This window comes from Urocampus carinirostris, chromosome 20, assembly GCF_059441175.1.
Source record: "Urocampus carinirostris isolate Australia breed hairy pipefish chromosome 20, RoL_Ucar_1.0, whole genome shotgun sequence".
NCBI classification, from domain to species: domain Eukaryota; kingdom Metazoa; phylum Chordata; class Actinopteri; order Syngnathiformes; family Syngnathidae; genus Urocampus; species Urocampus carinirostris.
In genome coordinates, this window is record NC_142368.1 from 16,413,115 (window position 1) to 16,434,619 (window position 21,505).

At 41.2% G+C, this 21,505-nt stretch overlaps 1 protein-coding gene across 2 annotated transcripts in view; it reads right to left on the reverse strand.

Annotated features, from left to right (window-relative positions):
* LOC148346385 (glutamate receptor ionotropic, kainate 2-like) overlaps positions 1-21,505 on the reverse strand; it is a 125,890-nt gene that overhangs the window by 43,962 nt on the left and 60,423 nt on the right. For both annotated transcript variants that reach the window (XM_088325633.1, XM_088325632.1), the window contains exon 6: positions 20,734-20,907. In XM_088325633.1, the coding sequence (XP_088181759.1) occupies positions 20,734-20,907 (174 nt within the window). The remainder of the gene's footprint in view (positions 1-20,733; positions 20,908-21,505) is intronic.

Consider the following 21,505-nt stretch of genomic DNA (forward strand, 5'->3'; position numbering starts at 1 on the left):
AAATTTTGCGACGTATGCCAATAAAACATTTCAAATGACCAATTTACCCTTTTTGTTCATTATTTATTTTGGGGAGTTTTTAATGGCAATTTATTGTTAGTGAAACTGGAAAAAATGTGGCTTATGTTAAGTGGCATTTTTGGGGGGAGGATTCTAAGATTTATAGATAAAATAAGTAATACTAGCAAATCAGTTTGCTCACATTTTTCTCTTTTATCTTGACAAAAAGTATTACAAATAAATAATAAATAATAATTTTACTTGTATTGTCATACGCGAGCCGATGCAAATGAGCAAAATGTTCTACAAATGCTAGCTAGCTATGATCATTTTGTTTATTTTATTGATGGTTTTTCTCATGGTTTTCCCAAGATAAGGTATGATATCTTAAACTTGAGAAAAAAAACTACGTTTAATGTCCAAAACATCCTGTTAGGATTTCTTTTTTGCAGTGTAGGTACAAACCCTAGCTAGCCAAATTAGCATGACCATCAACAGTTATTGGTTTTTGCACCTACTGAGTGTAGCTATTTGCTAATTTCAGCAGCATGAGAAATAGCTGTCCTTAAGTGACAGCTAACAGTGCTAGCATAAATCAAGTGGCACCGGTTGACAATGCTAACAGCCACACCAAAGCTTGGCACATTGGCATTAGCAGCTATCTTATATGTTAAATATAAATAAGCGACATATTCTGTACACATCGAAGCTAGCCTCGTTAAAATGACCATCAACCATTCTTGGCCTAGAATTAGCATAGCTTCAGTGGCAATCATTTTGAGTCCTATTGTTAGTTGACTATGCTAAGACTAGCCACCTTACCATTAGCGGTTATCTTCTAAGTGAAATTTAAGTAATCCAAATAGTCTGTTACCATTTAGCTTTGCAGTGTAAAAATAACTACACTCTGAATTCTGCCTAGCAACAATAACCCAAGCTTTTTTGTCATTGGGCAGTTTTACTCCTCTTGTCGAGGTAATCGTTCCTCTTTTTTACATTAAAGTGCCAGTGTGAGGATGAAAACGAATCGTACATGAAAGGGTGACGCAACCCAACTCCCTAGGGGACGCGGCTCATTTACCCATGATGCATCTGGCTCCCTCATTTGGAAAGGGGGTGTGCTTTTACGCAGATTTTTGCCCTTCTTGGATCAGTATTCACGCCAGATATCCACATGCGCATAATTCCGTCATTCCAAGGATAATGGAGCACTGGGAAATTCCAACACGCTGGGATGGTGGGGGGGGGGGGTGTTCTTCAGTTTCAGGGGGGTGCAGCTGCAGCGCTTTCTCCATATCATATCCATCCGATTAGCCTTAACGAGATGAAGTCTGACCTGTTATTCACCACGCATCGGTGCGCTGCAGCTGCCGGCCAACCAACAAAATAAATAACGCTAACCGTCATCGTTACAGTCCGCTGCCGAAAAGGGGAGCTCGCTGAAGCGACGCCAACCCCACCCTGCGAGGTTTGATGATCGACTTGACGACCAAGCTAATTATTCATTTCGTTAGCGAGAAAAGACTGAAAATTCAGGAAATCCAGAACCGATCGGATCAGATATACTCAAGTAAAAGATCAGGGATTTCGAGGGTAAACAATGATCCGACAGCTTTTGCTGTCCGCACAGTCCTTAAATACTGATGAGAGTAGAGTGTGGGTGATTAAGAACAGGAGTGGGGTCCCCTGGTTTGTCTGCCTGATGGCGCCCTCTGGAGGAGGGGAGCCTTGAATGATCCAAACATGGCCAGGCTATTCAATAATTTCATTATCAGGTTTCCTCCACATAGGTCGTGCGACGTTTTCATGCGTTTTATATTCAAACATGACAATTTGTGATGCGAGAATAAATTCAAGGTCAACGAAATACGGAAAGTGTTCAGCTGAGGGTTCGGTACTTTATGATTTACTAGATGACCTTATTGATAAGGACAATCAAGGGAAAACAACAATGTGACAGCTTTTGCTGTCCGCGCAGTCCTTAAATACTGATGAAAGTAGAGTGTGGGTGATTGAGAACAGGAGTGGGATCCCCCGGTTTGTCTGCCTGATGGCGCCCTCTGGAGGAGGGGAGGCTTGATTGATCCAAACATGGCCAGGCTATTCAATAATTTCATTATCAGGTTTCCTCCACATAGGTCGTGCGACGTTTTCATGCGTTTTATATTCAAACATGCCGATTTTTGACGCGGGAGTACATTCAAGGTCAACGAAATATGGAAAATGTTCAGTTGAGGGTTGGGTACTTGATAAATTACTAGATGACCTTATTGATAAGGACAATCAAGGGAAAACAACAATGTGATAGCTTTTGCTGTCCGCACAGTCCTTAAATACTGATGAGAGTAGAGTGTGGGTGATTAAGAACAGTAGTGGGGTCCCCCGGTTTGTCTGCCTAATGACGCCCCCTGGAGGAGGGGAGGCTTGATTGATCCGAACATGGCCAGGCTATTCAATAATTTCATTAGCAGGTTTCTTGGGTTGGTGGGTAGGTTGGTTAGGTAGGTAGGTAGGTTTCTTCCACATAGGTTGTGTGACGTTTTCATGCGTTGTATATTCAAACATGACCATTTTCAATGCGAGATTAAATTCAAGGTCAACAAAATACGGAAAGTGTTCAGCTGAGGGTTCGGTACTTGATGATTTACTAGATGCCCTTTTTGATAAGGACAATCAAGGGAAAACAACAATGTGACAGCTTTTGCTGTCAGAACAGTCCTTAAATACTGATGAGAGTAGAGTGTGGGTGTGGGTGATGAAGAACAGGTGAGGGGTCTCCCAGTTCGTCTGCCTGATATGCAGAGACTGACACATTATCAAATGGGTATCTTTTTGGAGCAAGAGTATATTAAAGTGCAAAAAGGATGTGGAAAGTGGAAAGCTCAGGTCTTGGGACTCAATGATTTACTGGCTGATCAGGAACATCAAGGGCAAATAACAGCTTTTGCTGTCTGCACAGTCATATACATTTTGGGTTCCTCATTAAAGTCTGGGACTATCAGGTTCTAGACCAGGTATTGGCGAACTATGGACCGCCTAACGCATGTAGTAAAATCTATATTCATGAAAAAAAAAAAAATCATACTAATCATTGTTTCCTACAATGTCCACATTTCCCCCATGGCCTCCTATTTTTTTTGAAGGTACACCGTTTGTTCGGGGTTGCACGATTGGGGACTGCAACTACAGTGAGGAACAGATAGTACCGTCAATGTTTGTCTTTTCAGCTTTGTGTACTATCTGTTTCAAGATATAATTGGAACGGACAAAAGAAAAAGGAAAATGGACGGTGCAACGAAAAGATTGGAGAAGTGACAGAACTATCATGACGGTTAGCATCACAATCTCTGGTGTTCCTTAGAGAGACCCTTCCTTTTATAGGCAGATACTTCAAAACAATATATCACTCCATTGTTTTCCTCCTAGCTCTGCCTTCTTTGCCCAATTTTTGTGAACCCAAAGTTTGACCCCCCCCCCCCCCCCCCCCCCCCCCCGGTTTAGGTCTCGCGTTTGCGGTGTTTACACGCGGGCGCACAATTATAAGTTGGCAAGAGTATCGACTCCTGCAGAGAAGCTAATCAGACTCTTGCACGCATCGGGAACGCGACTTCTTTTGGAAATCTAATGAATGAATTGAGCAGGAATTAAATAGGCGCAAAATGGAATTTATTATTACTTGTGTTATGGCTGCCAATATATTTTTTTTTCTTCAATTTTGTTTAGGGCTAATTAAAGCGACATTGATTTGGTAATTCATTGCCAAGTGTGATCCCAGGGCGTATCTCTTTTTCTTGTTCTTTTTTCTGCATGACAACAAAGTCTAAGACATGTTGACGACAATAGAAGTCAATATTTTTAATTACAGGAATGTTAGCAGTGAATTTGAAAAAGTACAATAGAACAGCAAAGGAGCGATGCCTGAAAACCATGTGGATAATGAATGAATAACGATCTTTCAAAGTAAAACATTCTTGTCCCGTTGGTAGCTATGGTCTCTCTAAGCTGCGTGTGCCTAGAGCTTTTCCGCGCACAAGAAAATCTAGCCAGCTCACAAAAATCAGGGCTTAAAATTTCTGATTAAGAAGCGAATTAAGTCAAAGTTACGGTGCATGAAGGTGAAAATACACAGGTTCCACTGACGCAGTATTAAATGCAGTATCTTGAGGTTAATGTCGAAGTAAAATGAAGTTAAGTAGTCAGCAATGTTTTTTCGAGAACCGGCTTCTTCGGGTCGGCTCACTAAAATGAGTCGGCTCTTTCGGGTACCAAACGGCTCTTCAGGTTTTTTTTCCTTCTTTAATCCCTACATCAAGTGATTTTTCAACCACTGTGCCGCGACACACGAGTGTGCTGTGAGAGATCGTCAGGTGTGCCGTGAGAAATTATCCAATGTCATTTTTTAAAATAAAAAATGTTATAAAACATTTATGAATCATTTTCTATTATGTCAAGTGTCTGTGCTGTAAAAACTGGGGGTATTATAAATTATTTGGTAATCAAACATACTGTTCAGTGACATTTTATAACATTTTTGGTTATTTGTGTGCCGCAAAATGTTTCCAATGTAAAAAACGTGCCCTGGCTCAAAAAAGGTTGAAAAACACTGCCCTACACGACCAAATATTATGTAAAATTATGCACAAAATGACTTAAAGGAAGGGGGGGAAATAGAACAGAGAAAAAAATACCAAAATGAAAAAGTAGTGAAAAGCTGAGAAAAAAAGAAACAAAAGGAGAACAAAAGAGCAGGAAAAAATAAGAAAAAGCCATAAAAAAAGAAAAGAAAAACAAATAAAGGAAAAAAAGTAAATAGAGAACAAAAAAGCCAGAAAAAAAGTGACAGCTAGGAAAAAATAAACACAATGAGATTTTTTTAAAAAGGAATTTTAAAAAAAGTAGAAAAAAACAGGGAAAAAGAAGAAAAAGTTTGTGTTGCATCCAAATAATTTCCAATTATACCAAGTCAATCTTGTTGCCAACATTATACTTCCACTAAAAAATGTGATTATATACAGTTGTGTATCGTGCAACCGACTAAATAAGCCCCCAAAAATGTTAATATTATGCGACAAAATATATCAGGAAATAAAAAGAAACGGATATCTTGTGAAAGAATTATAAGAACAAACGACGTTTGTAGGCCGTACAACCTTTGCAATAGTACATGAGTCAATTCATTCAATAGAGAAAAATAATTTTGCATTGCCGGAAACTCAGCAAAATGTAACGTGATGTCAAGTTTTGGACATGTTTGATAATGACTTAGTTGCCACACTTGGGGTTGCTGTTGCTCACTGTTGTTTCAAGCGTTGCTCACCGACTTTGTGTGAACGCTCAGGCCCTTGAAAGATTAGAGGGAACATTGGTTGGTAGATACATTTACTCTCAAAGTATTATTTGCAGTGTTGGGAATAACAGTTATCTTCAGTAGCGGAGTAATCCTACTATTTTTCCCGCCGTTGCAACGCAGTTACCATTACTGAAAGTTGTAAGCGATGCGGTACCTACGTTTTTTTGCATGTTTACGTACGTTTTTAGGTGTATTTACATACGTTTTATGCGTTTACGTATGCTCTTACGTACCTTTACATGCGTGCGCTCATGTGTGTGCGTTTACGTATGTTTGTGTGTGTAATTACGTACGTTGGGTGCTATAGCTAAACTAAATAAGATGGGCATTTGGTGCTAATACTAAACTAATTTAGTTTGTTATTTGGAGCGAAAGCTAAGCTAAGTTTGCAGGTTTTATGGTGCTAGGTTGCCAGGCCATTCTGTGCCAATATGAAACAATGTTTGCAGGTCATGTGGTGCTAAAGCTGAGCTGATTTGGGAGGCCATTTGATTCTGAAGGTAAAAAAAGTTGGTAGCCCATGTGGTGCTAAAACTAAGCTAAATTGGCAAGCCAATTGGTGCTAAACTAACAGGCTGTGTGGCGCTAAAGTTAAGCTAAGTTACCTGGCCATTTCGGTGCTAAAACTAAACTAAGTTAGCAGACCATTAGGTGATAAATGTAAGATTAGTTGGTTGCCCGTGTAGTGCTAAACTCTAATACAAATTGGCACGCAATGTAGTGCTAAACCTGAAGGCCGTGTGGTGGTTAAGCCAAGTTAGCAGGCCATGTGGTGCTTCAGCTAAACTAGGTTAGCAGGCCATTTTTTTACAATATTAAACAACGTATGCAGGCCATTCAACCCCAATATTAAACTAAGTTTGCATGTCATGTGGTGCTAAAGCTAAACTAACTTGGCAAGCCATTTTGTGCTAAAGCTAAACTAAAACGACAAGCCATGTGTGACTAAAGCTAGGCTAAATTGTCAGGTGATGTAATGCTAAAGCCAGACTACATTTGCAGGCAAAATGGTGCTGAATTAACAATAACTACAATGCTAAAGCTAGGCTTAGTGAGCAGATCATATGGCTAAAGCTTAACTAGGTTAGCAGGTCATATTGTGCTAAAGCTGGACTTATTTGGAAGACTATTTGGTGCTAAAGTGAAGCTAAATTGCATGGCATGAGGTGCTAAAGCTAAGCTAATTTGGAATGCAATGTGGTGCTAAGGTTAATCTGAGTTAGCAGGCCACGTGGGTTCCTACTGGGTGCGTTCATGAACACTTCCTAATTGTGGAGACTGGTACTTCCTATTTGTGAGTATTAGCGCTTCCTTTCATTTCTTTTCGGAGTAAGAACTCATTCCTCCAAAGAAAAACTCAACACCGTTTTTGTTTGCGCGGAAAACAACAATATATGCAAAATCTTCGCGTCAGGAGGCTACTCGTGTACGAATTTCAACAGAAATCCACCCGTTTTCTTCCGAGCCGGCAAAGTCAACGGCGCTTTAAACACTCTCAAGTGCGCTTAGCGTCTTGAGTGCCGCCGCGAATGTGCTCTCACATAAATTCGCCGCCAGATCTATTACCCACCGCGGCGAGAAACTTTGATTTCCCTTACCCCACGAAAAACAAAAACACAACACGCATAAATAAATAAAAAGTCTAGGAATGAGTTTTTTTCTGCGTTGCTAACGACGACTCCCATCGTTTCAGTGGCGAAAGCGACCAACATTAAAGGGAGAATATAGAGGATAAAAGGAGCTATCCACGGAGAGAGAAGCGTGACGCCGCATTACTCACCTAAATCATCCGACAAGTGCCGGCTTGGAAAGCCACAACACGGCTTATAAATCACTTCCTTTTCTTACATTTCAGCTATTTTTTTGTTCCTTTTTCTTTTTTCGCTTTTATGGGCGAATGTGAGTCATACGCTACGATACTCAATGGCGTTGGCGATAATGGAACCGGGTGGGAAAAAAAAAACCCAAACCGTTAGCTGGATGTACTCAATTTTTTTTTTTTTTTTTTTTTAAAACATATTGCTATAAATCTTACTTTTCCTTTCACTATAATATAAGCTTCGCATAGCTGATTTTGGTTCCAGGTAAAAGCTTAAGTAAATTAAGTTTATCTTAGCGCGGAATGCAATTACAAATATGTGTTAGCCTCAGCTACTCATGGCCTGCCAATTTAGCCTAGCTTTAGCTCCATGTGGCCTGCGAATTCAACTTAGGTTTAGCACCACAGGGCCAGCTAACCTACTTTAGCTTTAACACCACGTGAACTGCCATTTTAGCATAGCTTTGGCACCATATGGCCTGTAAACCTTTGCTCCCCAGGGCTCACCAAATTAGCTTAATTTTAGTACCACATGCCCTGCACGGCCAGTTAGCTTAGCCTTGCCTTAGCACCAAATGGCCTGTTGACTTAGTACCACGTGGATTACCAACCTCAACTTAGCCTTAGCATCAAATGGCCTGCCATTTTTGTTAAGCTTTAGCCACAATTGGGTAACTTAGCTTAGCCTGTTGACTTAGCTCAAGTTTCGCACTACATAGTCTATATCTTAGCACCACTTTGCCTGCCAACTGAGTTTAACTTTAGCACCACATTGCCTGCCAACTTAACTTAAGTCTAGCATAACATAGCCTGCTAACTTAGCTTTAGCACCGCATCGCTTGTTTGGTTATTTTTAGAACAGCATTCCCTTCCATCCAGCTTTAGCACCACATGAACTGCCAGCTTAATCAAATAGAATAGAATTTATTGTGATTTTAACATGTGAAACGCCTAACAAAATTAAAGTGGCCTACTGATGGTGCTAGAATATATACAAGATAAAATACCAAAGAGTTCTAAATTGAAGGTAACAGTATAACATTAAATAATATTAGCTTGCCTGCTTAGTTTTACGACCACATTGCCTGTTATTTGCTTAGCTATAGCACCACATGGACTGCCATCTTTTTATTCCTTAGCAGCACTGGCTAATTTAGCTTAGCTTCCGAACCACATGGCCGAACAGCTCACTTTGAACACCACATTGCTTTCCAGTTGTGCTTTAACACCACCTAGCCTGCTAACTTTGGTTAGCTTTGGCACCACATGGCTTGCCATCCTTGTTTAGCCTTAGACTCAGATGACCTGCTAATTTACCTTAGCGTTCGCACCACATTGCCTACTAGCTTAGTTTTAGCACCCCATTGCCTTCCAATCTAGCTTTAACATCACATAGAGTGCCACTTTACTTAACTATAGCGCCAAATGGACTGCCATCTTTGTTTAGCTTTAGCAGCAAATGACCCGCTAATTTAGCTAAGCATTTGCACAAAATTGCCTTCCAATCTAGCTTTAACGCCACATAAACCGCTACTTTACTTAGCTATAGCACTACATAGACTGCTATTTTAGTTAGCAGTAGCACTGAATGGACTGCTATCCTTTTTGAGCTTTAGCACCACATGACCTGCTAATTTACCTTAGCTTTCGTACCACATTGCCTACTAGCTTAGTTTTAGCACCCCATTGCCTTCCAATCCAAGTTAAACACCACATACATTGCCCCTTTACTCAGCTATTGCACCACATGGACTGCCATCTTTGTTTAGCTTTTGACCAGCTAATTTAGCTAAGCTTTCGCACTACTTGGCCCCCCGATCTAGAATTAGCACCCATGGCTGGAGAATCCACTCTGGCACCACGTGGCCTTCCAATTTAGCATAGCTTTAGCTCCACTGGCCTGCTAGCTTAGCATTAGCACCACGTAACCTAGGCTTTAGCGCTAAATGGCTTATTATCTTAGCTCAGCTTCAGCACACACTTAGATTAGCTTAACAAACTAAACTTAGCTTATTCAAAAATGCTTCTGTTACTTATTGTGGCTTTATAGAGTACATCCATAGACTTCGCCTTTCTGTACAAAAGGCTTTTATTGGCCGAAGGGACTTTGGCGCTAATGATGTTGACGCGGCGCCAAGCGCAGCTGGCGGTGTCCGGCATAGGGCAGCGAGTGTCTCCTCTCCGCAGTTGGCCTCTTTAAAAAGAAACTCTCTTTCCTCAGCCTGCGAAAACCCTACCCGACCTCAACCCCGCTCTCCGTAACGATAAATAATTTCGCCCAATAGGACCGGCCCGGCGACGCGTGTTGCCTCGCTGACGATGCGCCTTACATACGATAAGCTTACCAGTTGATAACGGCGCCGAGCTGTCAGTCAGGCCGGGCGTGGAAGCGGCTGGGGAATTATATCAACACCCGCCGCGGTGTTAAACCTAATTTGGGCTGCGAAGCTTCGGACAAATAAAATAAATCCGCCCGCAGATGCTGAATCTAATAAACGGGAAATCCTATTTGCGCTTTGATTCATTTCAAATACTGTATGTCCCCAGACTGTGGTTTACTTGAAGTGTCATGGGAATGGAGCAGCAGGGGGAAGAGAAAGGGAACGGGATTTATCGACGATGCAATCGAATCAGACTTCATACAGAAAACAAAACAAGGCGAGAGTAGCACTCAGCTGCGGGGAGTTGTTTACATTTTACCGCTCATGGTGACAAGAATGAGGCGGGACGGGTATCTCTAAGAGTTCGAAAGGAGCAGCAGGCGTCGGGAGAAAGGTGGCAGGGTATATCACAGACGGGTTTGAATTAGGCTTGATAGGGAAAGCAAAACAAAGTGAGTGTTGCACTCAACTCGGTGCAGTTGTCCTCACCCGTCATAGTGACAAGAACAAGGCGGTACGGGCATCGCTAATAGTTCAAAAGAAGCCGCAAGGTTTGGGAGAAAATGGGCAGGGTTCATTAATATGTAACCAGACTTGATGGGGAAATCAAATCAAATAGACTGTTGAGCTCCACTGGGAGCTGTTTTCCATAGTTTCACCCGCCATGGTGCCAAAAACAAGGCGGCACGGGCATCGTGAAGGAATCTGATCAAGCATAAGGGGATGGGCAAAAGGGAGGCGGGGTTTATCGGAGATAAAGTCCAGTCAGACTTGAAAGCGAAAACAAAAAGAGAGTAACGCTTAACTGGGCACAGTTGATTATATTTTACCCACAAGAACAAGGCGGTACGGGCATCGATAGGAGTTTGAAAGGAGCAGCAGGGGTGAAAAAAAGGATGTGTGGTTTATCACAGACAAAATTGAATTTGACTTGATAGGGAAAAAAAGTAAAAGGAAAGTAGCCCTCAACTGGGAACAGTTATGCACAGTTTCACCTGTCATGGTGACAAGCACGAGGCGGCACGGGCATCGCTAGAGAGTTTGGATGGAGCACCTTGGGATGGAAGAAAGGAGGATTTTATCAATATGTAATCAGACTTGATCGAGAAAATGGGCAAAAGTAACTCTCAACTGGGGTTAATGGTTTACAGTTTCACCCATCATGCTGACAAGAATGAGGTGGTACGGGCATCACTGAGAGTAAGAAAGGGGAGGGATAAATGATGCAGGTTTTTTCACAGATAAAATCAAATCACGTTTTATGGAGAAAAAAAAGATAAGAGAAAGTGTTGTGGTGGACTGGGCTCAGTTTTCCAGTTTCATTTGTAAAAGTGACCAGAATGAGGCGGCATGGGCATTGCTCAGAGTACAAATGGAGGAGCAGGGGGTGGGAGCAAGGTGGCGGGGTTTATCAATATGTAATTGGTACACAAAGTACCAAAGAATAGGGCTGAAAAAATTATTTAAAAAAAAACACAAAAAAGTATAAAGAATAGTACAGATAAATTACAAATATGTCCCAGAAATAATAAAAACATATTTATACAAAAACTTTAAAGTATTTCATTTCCTTTATCTGTTTCTCAAATTTTCAATACCGGCTTAAATCTTTAAAAAAATGTAATAGAATATGTCTAGTTTAGAAACATAAAAATCGGAAAAAATATCAATGACAATTATAAAATAATCCACCGACAGACACCAACTCTAGAATCCTACTGCCAAGTTGTATGCTCATTTGTGTCGGTAATATTCTGTAATAAAACTTTGAGGAAACTGCTCTTCTTTGCTCTTGTTTGTATTATTAATATACAGTCTTTTCCTTGAGTTACTAACGGAAATATCCATGAATTCTCCATATCATCTAGGGGCCTATTTGGGGCAATTATTTTCACAAATCGTCACTACGCATGTCATGCAAATGCCAGCGTTTGTGAAGTGTTCGACAAATAATAATCATAGAAGGGAAAAAAAAAATCATCTCCCTGCTAATTGCACATAAATCTGCATGCATCTCGAGCATGAAAGAAGTGAGGGGGTATTGTGGGGGTGGTGGGGGTGTCTAATGTATGTTGCAGGCTTGGTGCAATGGGACATAGCGGGCGCATGCATCATCTTGGTAAGAAGGAAGCAATTTGTTTCCTATGGAGGCCGGAAAAGCCTTTAACAACGGCCCGAGGAGGAAGATGCACGACTACCGCCAGGAATCGTGTTCACCCAAAATCTTCTGGGGTGGAAAGCGCCCGATTGCTTCGTATACGTGCTAACCATACTTGAAACGGGTGTTTTTTTTTGCACGTTCGCTGTTCGAAACACAAAACGGCTATGCCATTCTTTGAGTGCCAAAGAAATTTGTCAACAGGAAACGACTTGGCAACGTAAGGTAGGAGCCCGGAGTGTTATGTAGAGGCTGGCTAATTAGTTAAATTGGAAAGGACAGGGGGATTTACTGTCATTGTGGGCAACATTGCAGGATATACTGGGTTTCTGCACCTTTTTAGGGACAAATTCAAGCATTTTTCTAAGGACTTTCAAAGCCAATTTTTCAGTACTGTTAAAAGAAGGAATCCGGCGAGAATTGTGTATATTTGCGATTGAAAAATATAATGTTTGTTTTCCGTCCGCATTTATGAAGACAGATGAATTTTAAATCTTGAGTAGATTGTGACTATATTTGTGTATCCGAACAATAAGCATTTTGAGACAAATCTCTCCCCATATGAGTGTTGGGTAAAAAGGACTTTAGAGTGCCTCGTTGTCTGTCGGGTGTGCTCTCACATTACACAGACTAATGCACAGTAAGTGGTACAGTCGTTTATTTTATTTTTTTAAGGTAAAAATTGACTTCACATAAAGTGAGCCAAGTTTTTGAACTTCCGAAGTTACATTAGAGTGCCTCGTTGTCTGTGATGTGGGATCCCACATTACACAGAGTAATGCAGAGAAAGTAGTCCTGTCATTGCTTTAAATTTTTAAGTTAAAATTTGACTTCACATTAAGTGAGGCAACCAAGTTTTTGAGCTCCCAAAGTTACATTAGAGTGCCTCGTTGTCTGTGATGTGTGATCCCACATTACACAGAGTAATGCAGAATAAGTAGTACTGTCATTGCTTCAAATCTTTTAAGGTAAGAATTTACTTCACATTAAGTAAGCCAACCAAGTTTTGAGCTGCCGAAGTTATGATAGAGTGCCTCGTTGTCTGTGATGTGTGCCCTGACAGTGCGGAGAGAAAAGAGGATTTGCGTGAAGTTCTTGCAGTTCGTTTTTTATCAGCGAGAGTGACGACCAAGATTTTGAGCTGCTGATGCTGCTTTAGAGTTCCACGGTGTCTGTCACTTTCACAAGTGCCTGCAGCACACTGATCACGAGTGGGATTTTGAGGTGATCTAGGGGTCACCAACCTCATGGTTCGGACATGGCCAAATTCAAGTATTTTAAAGGGAATTTCTAAGCCAATTTTTATCTTTTTCTAAATGTTTATATCCTATTTGTGGTGATCATTCTAAACGAATAAATGCTTCCTCATAAAATATAAAAGAATATCCATTGAAATAATCAATGGCAACCTGACGTTAGTGTTCAAAGTCATTTCAAGGTCATTTCCAGTCACTGAAAAACAATAAAGCCATCACATTCGCTCCTGCCTGACTGTTGCCGTGGCGACTAAACGACCCGGTCTTCGTCTCCTGGGATGGAGATAATCGTGTATATAAAATATATATGAGATAAAAATTGTAGTGTTGTGTTCAATTACATCCTTGGGGGTGGGGGTCATCGGCCCTGGCGTGACCTTTCACCTTTGTCTCGCTAACCACACCTCTCTCCCCTTTTCCCTTTATGCCCGCACCTTTCATCAGCCCGGCAACAGTTGTCCAGGGAGACGGTTGCCGGGGCGACCGGCATCCATATAACCTTGTGATTTCCTCCAGGGCCTAAAATACAGATTAGCCCATTTCATTAGTGGATTTTATTTTCTTCCCCATAGCGAAGGAAAAGCCAATCAAACGCGTCCATCCCATAATTATTTTCTCGTACGCCCGTAATTGTTGCCTTTAGCTCACAAAAGAGAGACAAAGAGAGAGAGGAGAACAAAAGAAAGAACGGGTGAGATGAGAGACTAAAAGAAAGAAAAAAGGAAAAAAAGGGAAGGGTGAAAAGGAGATAAAAAGGGTAAGAAAGAAAGAGAAAATAGAGAGGAAGTGAAAGAAAGAGAAACAAGGATAGAAAAAAAGAGAGAGAGAGAAACACAGAGAGAAAGAGAAAAAGTAAGAAAAGTAAAGAGACAGACAAAGAGAAAGAGAGAGGGAGAAAGAAAGACAGGGAGAAAGAGAAAAAAGGAAAGAAGGGAGAGGGAAAGAAGGAAGGAAAGAAAGAAGAAAAGAGAAAGAAGAAGAAAAGAAGAAAAGAAGAAAAGAAGAAAAGAAGAAAAGAAGAAAAGAAATAAATCAATCAAGCTCCTGTCCTTTTGTGACTGTCGCCTGTCTTTGTTGCCACCAAGCGGCCATATTTTAATGCGATCTCATTTTTTCTCTTGTGCTTCTCAGTGTCGTTCTGCGGGCTGCATATTTAACACCCCTGAATTAGCCCATTTGGTTATTGGATTTTATTTTCTACCCCAGAGCAAATTAAAAGCCAATCCATCCAATTCATAATTTTTTCGTCCGCCTGTAATGGCTGCCTTTAGCTCAGTAAGAGAAACAGAGAGAGAAAAAGAAAGAGAAAATCGAGAAAGAAAGTGTAAAAGAAGATACCAAAAGAGAGAAAACAAGAGTGAAAAAGGGAAAAAGAGTACGAAAGAAATAAATAGAGAGGAAGAGAAAGAGTAAAAAATAAATGAAAAGAAAATGAGGGACAAAGAGATAGTGAAAGCAAAAGAGAGAGGGAGAGAAAAAGAAAGATGGAGAATAAAAAGAGAGAGGTGGAGAGAGAGGAAGCAAATGGAGAGAGAAAGAAGGAAGGAAAGAAGAGAAGAAAAGAAGGAAATCGATATATCAATCCAGCTCCAGTTCCTTTGTGAGTGTTGCCAGTCTTTGTTGCCACCAAGCAGCCTATATTCTAAAGCGCACTTTTTTTTTCTCTTGTGCTTCTCAGCACCCCTGAATTACCCCCGTTATCAGTAATTGTTGCCTTTAGCTAATAAGATTTGTTTTCTTTTAAGTGGGGTGAGTTGTTTCAGATGCGAGTAAATCCTCGAACTTGGATTTAATTGGAGGAGAAAAAAAAAGAAGGACAAAAAAAAACATTCCCAGATGTGCCGTAGAGGATTAAAGCTGACTTTTTCTCTTTTTTTTCTGGGCACAGTCGCACCCGTGTCAGTTCCATGGAGCCTCTAATTACCGTCGCGCTCGGCACAAAAGGAAATTCTGCCGTAATAGCTCGTTATAATGACTAGCTCGTTAATTGAGATGACTTATTTGAATAATAAATATGACATGATGGGGGGGTGCCCCTGTGGGACGGTGGTGGACGGATACATTACTAATACGGATTATTATTTGTCCTCGAAATTATATTTTTGGAAGCTATCGTGTACTTGAGGTGGCTCATGATACCGACAGCCGATACTTTAGGAGCCAAAGCTTTTGTCCATTCGAACCCTCGGACGCTTGAAATCCTTGAAATTGAATGTGTTGTCAAGGATTGATAAGTGCTTAAGTTATGGGTGGAATTATTGTAAATACTTAAAATGGACGCTGTGTTTCACGACAAGATCGCTTAAAAATGACGCTGACAGTGATCTGTGGAGGCCTCGCTCTGACATTCCATTTCTTCAATGAATGGGACAAAAACATCTTTAAGAAATTATCTAAAATTGGCAGAATTATGAATGAACCAATAGCAGATCCCTTTACTACCTGGGTCGTCCAGGCACCAGTTCCCGTGGCGTGTCTTGGGTAAGTACAGCCTGGAAGCACCCATCCCCCGTTTTTAGGTAGGGGTTTCCTAGCCGAGATGAAGCAAATAGCACTGGTTTCCCTGGTTACCACTAGCAGGAGGAGCCTCCTGATCTGACTCAGATACAGCACCTTCATCATCTGGTCACCGTTGTTTTTTTAGTATGAAGCGTCATTCCGCTCTACAAAGATGAGACGGAACGCAGTATTGTACACGGCCAAAAATTGTTTAATTCTTGTCACGTACTATTGTCGAATATCCTTAATTCATCATCTCTTTAATTCATTGCACTTTTTGTATTGATGGAAAGAAACTATAAATCTGTCCCTTGTTAAATTTGATCTTTCTCTTTTCTGCTCTATAGTCAAAATTTGTTTGTATATTTATCTGTAGCAAAATTTTGACTTATTTAAAAAAATATATATTTTTATGGTTTAGCGACTGCAGCATCACTTCATTTTCTCTTCTCCCTGTCAACCTCTCCCCATGAACGAAATGCCCAACCTCTACATTGGACTTCGGGCTCCCACCTTACGTTGCTGAGTCGTTTTGAATTCTGCTCAAGACATAATCAAAACAAGCTTCTCTTAAGACTTGCCACCAGGGTTGGGTATGAATAAAATTATGACTCACAACACGTGGTAAGCTTTCTCTCCTGGCTTTGATCTTTTTGATCTCCGGCAAAACGAACATAAAATGCCACAGAAACAAAATGATTTTTGCCTTTCCATGTATTCCGTTACTCCCCAAGCCTGCACACAATTTAGTAATTTCATTCATATTTAGTTTATTTTGTCTTTTATTAGCATATCTGGTATTGGAGTAATCCAAAAGTAATTGAAAGTAATCCAGTTAAAGTAACCCTACCCAACCCTGCTTGCCACTTCAGTTCCCTAATCATCCCAAGATCTTTCACTCCAACCATTTTCTTAAAAGTAGTCCTGAATCTCCTTTTCAAGTTTTTCGCCAGCCCAAGACCCTCCTCTTAAGTTTTCGGTTTCTAAGCATTCCCCTGTTCCACACTCTTTTCTCTCTAGTGACATTTACGTTTAGTTGTTGTTGAATAAATTTAGGGGTATGATCACATCCCCTTTGTTTCATTTCCTTGTACCCTGCATTTGGGTCTGTCCGACACCTCGTAATAATAACTCACAACATAACATGAAAAATTTCAGCGAAGAAAATATCGTAAAATATCCTGGGGGGGTCTACTGTAACGTAACTACAGCATCTTTGATACTTCATTCCAAACACTCCATGTTGAAGGTCGAACCCACGGAACGACATTGCGCTCTAAAAGGCCGCCGAATGGACGACAAACACGAAGGAGGGGGCGACCTTGCTTGTTCCCGGCGAGCATGGCGTCCTCTCTTTCACTTTCACATCACCCCCGTCTTGGACGGCTTCCCGAAAAAACAAGGGCGCCGTTTACATCCGATACGCTCGCCCGACTCCCCCGCCCCCTCTTTTTCCCGCCATCCGAGGCTCTGTGAGCATTGACAGATTGTCATATTTTGGCCCCTATCCCAGAGGAGAGATGAGAGAAGCGGGAGGGCCGATAAATGCTTATTACGATGCACACCGGCTCATTAGCGAGCGGTTAAAACCCGGCCGGTGCCGGCGTCCGATGATCGGACCTCGTAAACGCAGTTAACCGCGTGGCACAATAGTTTGGTCGCTGATGGTCGGACGAGGCCTGCGTTGGAAATAAATAATATTAATTAAAATTATTGTTTCATTAGCGGATTGTGTTAATCATATCAAGTAGTCCAATGTAATCCCTCGATGTTCCTGTAAAAAAATCACAATCCAAGACCGACCCGAAGTAAATTGAGTGCTGTTCTTGAACTGTTTGGAGAATATGGACGCTTTTCGAAGACAATCACCAAGAGTTCATAGAAAATTGATTAATGTAAGTTGGTTAAGGTTTTTATCCTCGCCTGATTTTTTGGGCAATCACATGCCTGCAAAAGAGTGTAGCATAGGCATCGTAGTTGGAAAACAGCTGGGAAAATAGCATAAAGCCTTACCTGGTCCAAGGTCAAATGTGATCATAAGCTGAAAAACCAAACATTGTATTTCACACATTTTTCTAAAGGTATGTCAAAGCAATTCCAAAAGTGGCCATTTGGAGACGACCAGTTTACAGCCCTAAAAACTGTGTATTTTACCTTGTCTATTTTTAAAAAAGAAAGAGTTGTAAATGTTTTACTCTTTCCAGGAGCGTGGTAATCAAATCACAATCCAAGACGTACCCAAAGTAAATTGAGTGCTGTTCTTAAACCATTTGGACGACATGGACGCTTTTGGTCTCTTTTAAAAGATAATCACTGCAAGTTCTTCTAATATTGAATAATCTAAGTTGAGACATACAGAAATAGAAGGTTTTTACCCTTGCATGATTTTTTTGCAATCACATGTTATATGTCGAAGTGTCCTTGGACAAGACACTGAATCCCTAATGCACCAAATAAGCAGGTAGGCGCCTTGCAGGGCTGACTCCCTATTGGTGTGTGAGTGTATGGGTAAGTGTGAAGCACATTGTAAAGCGCTTTGGGATGTCTTCATTAACTTGACAAGCACTATATAAATGCAGACCATTTACCATTTACATAACTACAAAGGAGTGTAGCATTGGCAAAACAGCTGGGAAAGTAGCAAAAAGCCTTAACTGGTCCCAGGTCAAATTTGATCACAATCTGAAAAACTAAAACTGGGATAACGGATCAGGGCCAAAACAGTGCAGATCATTTCAAACGGGCCACAAAGTCACGCATAATTAAAAGTGCTAGGAATATTGGATCATGGCTTCAACAATTTATTTCATTTTAAGAGAGCCAGAAGTTCCTGCTGACAAAAAGTGACTGGCGGTCTTTGCTCGCAGAAATATGGGATCGGGCATAAAGGATCGCGGCCGCACGAGAGCAGTTGATTTTGGGCGTAAATACCACCCCAGGACCACCACCAGGAAAGGACAAAAAATGCTTTGCCAGTTCCCACTCGCAGGAATAGTCGACTGCAGATCACGGCCAGAAGAGTAGTGTTCCTTTTAGGCAGGTCACAATGGTACAATTCACCAGCCCAAACCCGCCAAAAGTGTGCTCTGCTAGTCCCTGCTCTCAGCAATAGTTAACCGTGAGTAATGGTTAGCGGCCACACAAGTGCAGTTTATATATACAGTAACGGCAGAAAAAGTGCTGCCAGACCCGACAAAAATACACTGCGGTCCCCTGCCGGCAGTAATATGCGATCAGGAATAATGGATTGTGACCGCGTAAGTGCATTTCATTTTTGGTGGACATAGCCGACAAATAGAGCCGTTTGGCCCAACAGAATGTGCTGTGCCGGCCTCTGCTCGCAGCAATATGCGATCGAGAATAATGGACCGCGGCAGCACGAGTGTGGTTTACTTTTTGGTGGCCGAAAATATGCTCCGGCGGGCCCTGCTCGCAGCAATATGCGGTCAGGGATAAGAGATTGCGAAATTCTTTCTCACCCGCCACACGCTGACGCTGTGAAGTACAAAGCGCCAAGTAGATCCGTCCAGGTTATCAATGAGGGGCCCTCAGGCCGTGTTTCATTTTTATTTTCGACACAGGCTTTGTTTACCTCCGTAGGGGGGGATGTTTGGGGGTTAGAGAAAGACAGGGGTGAACAGAACCATCTAGGTCAGACCTGGGCACTTTGGTCCTTGAGCGCCGCATGTCATGCATGATTTGGGAGGTTTTTCTTCTATAACTCAGCTTGAAATCACAAATTTTGGAGCAGGGAACAGGGTTTATACTCCTTTTTCATGGCCAAATTCATGCAATTTTCAAGCACTTTCAAGGCCAATTTTTCCAGTACTTTCAAAGGAAGGACTATAGCGGCGATCAAAAGAAGGTTTTTGTTGTTGCTATATTGCTGCGATGCCATACTTTGTGCTATTTTGAGCGGTTACTATTTTTGATCTACAACGGGCTGCTATAAACTGACATGAATTCTGCCATTCTGCTTCAACAATGAACACACAGCTTAGCTACGTCCTACTTGTTTATAAACACGGAAAGGGCTTTATCGGGTAATAATGGAGTTCAATATGGAAGACAAAAAAATAAAAGCAAGTATGTATGTCTGAAAGGCAGAAAAATGAGACAAATTTGGACTCATTTTAATAATGATTGCTCCGAAGCAGAGTGTATTTATTCTTTCAATTTTAGAGACTGCTGATCTTTTCCTTTTTTTACTTACTTAAAACATACAAAATTACTATTTACTAGCTTGGTGCATAATGATTTATTATTATTGATAATCAATTGATCAATATCATAAAAAAAAAAAAAAAAAAAACAAGGAGCAGCTTGGGAGTCGAAAGAGCCCCTCTTCTCAGTGAGCTGAGCCAAAGAGCAGGTTTTCTAAACAGAGCTGTCCTCTTACAGACCAGTAGGGGCCAGTGACGCTTTCCATGACAACTCTATATTGGCAAGCCACCAGGGCAGGCGCGTTGGCGTAATTTTCACCCTCTTTTTTTCAAAATGTCTTCATTTATTTGCTTGCTATAAAGTCAGACTGCCAAGAAACATGGCGATGGCAACAATTTTAAGTATTTTCAAGCACTTCTACCACCTAGAAAATACGGTGTTAAAATTCAAGCATTTTCAAGGGTTCCAACCGTCCGCACGACCCCTGAGAGAAACCTCAAAAACAAGGCAGGACATGTGGCTCCTGTGGAGCGTAATACCCTGGTCTTATCTTGGTGATGGGATAATTGTAAATTCATTTATTATACATTTACTACAATATTAGAATTGGCTTTAGAATTGTCTTAATCATATAGTTTTCCAACAGTTGAGTAAAATATTTTCCTTGCTTCAAAGAGTTTCATTACCTTGTGAACCACTCAACCATTCGCCTGAGAAGATAAGCTGCTGCATTGTCATGGTTATTTTTCTTTGTTCTGTTTGATGTTTCTTGTTTTTTCTTGTTAAAGTCTGATTGATGTTTTATGGTGTCCTCTGGCTATATTCAACTCTCCTCCGACATCGACCCTGTGACTCAACTGTTTGCAATAAAATGCGGGATCTTTTGCGGTTCTGGTCAGATTGGAATCTGGCTTTGACTGTGAAGCATTTCCTCATGAGAATTGGCCTCGCTTCTTTCTTATTTTGTATTTTATCCAAAGATGTAAAGTAATAGACCTAACACTAAGTTATCAATGACAAAAATGGATGTCCTTGTCAAATTTGGGGGGATCCGGTGTGTACCTACGACTAGCAGGCCAAAAACTGGAACCGATGTGCAAGCCTACCGTCATAAACCCGTCCAAGAGTCCCGAATCTGGTTTGGGCGGGGCCTGCAGCCTCTCCATGGACCACTTTTCCACAATGGACGAGACCTGCGAATTTTCCGTGTTGAGAATGCGGAAACCAGTCATGTTGACGCCGCTGAAACGGTACGGCTCCATGTCCAGAGCGAAAAGGTCCTGCAAGAGACATAAAAACAGAAAAACTTGGCACAGACCTGAAAGTAAAAACCTGAGAAGTGCAGTTGAAGGTTTTTCCATTTATGATGTTCTATCTCGCTGAGGCAGGGTCTTTTTTCTATTCCCCACCAAGGTTACAGGTGCTGCCATTTATCACACGGACAAATACGGATTCCCATTTTCCTGATTCCCTTAGCCAGGATTCCAACCCGATTCAGCCGACCGCCAAACACATAGTCCTAGTCCACGTCGAATAAATATAAACATACATGTATTTTTTTTAGTTTGATTAAAGGTGTTGTCCAGAACTTTAAAATATTCTACCTGCTGATGCCATTTTCTGGCTGAAATGATTGCAGCTTCTTTTGTTGCGCGTGCAGGTATGTGACATTCTTAGACACGCATGAGTAAAACTCTTCTTTTTTTTATCTTTTTGGGCGTTTGGACTGGCCTTTGGAATGCAGTTGACACGGTACTTTTCTTAGTTTCACCTTTTTCGTCTTAGGATAAAAGAAAACTGTGACCACCCTGTCTCCTTTCCTGCAGCTTAATCCGATCTGTGGTCGCAACACCAATGAAATAAGTAAGATAAAAGCAA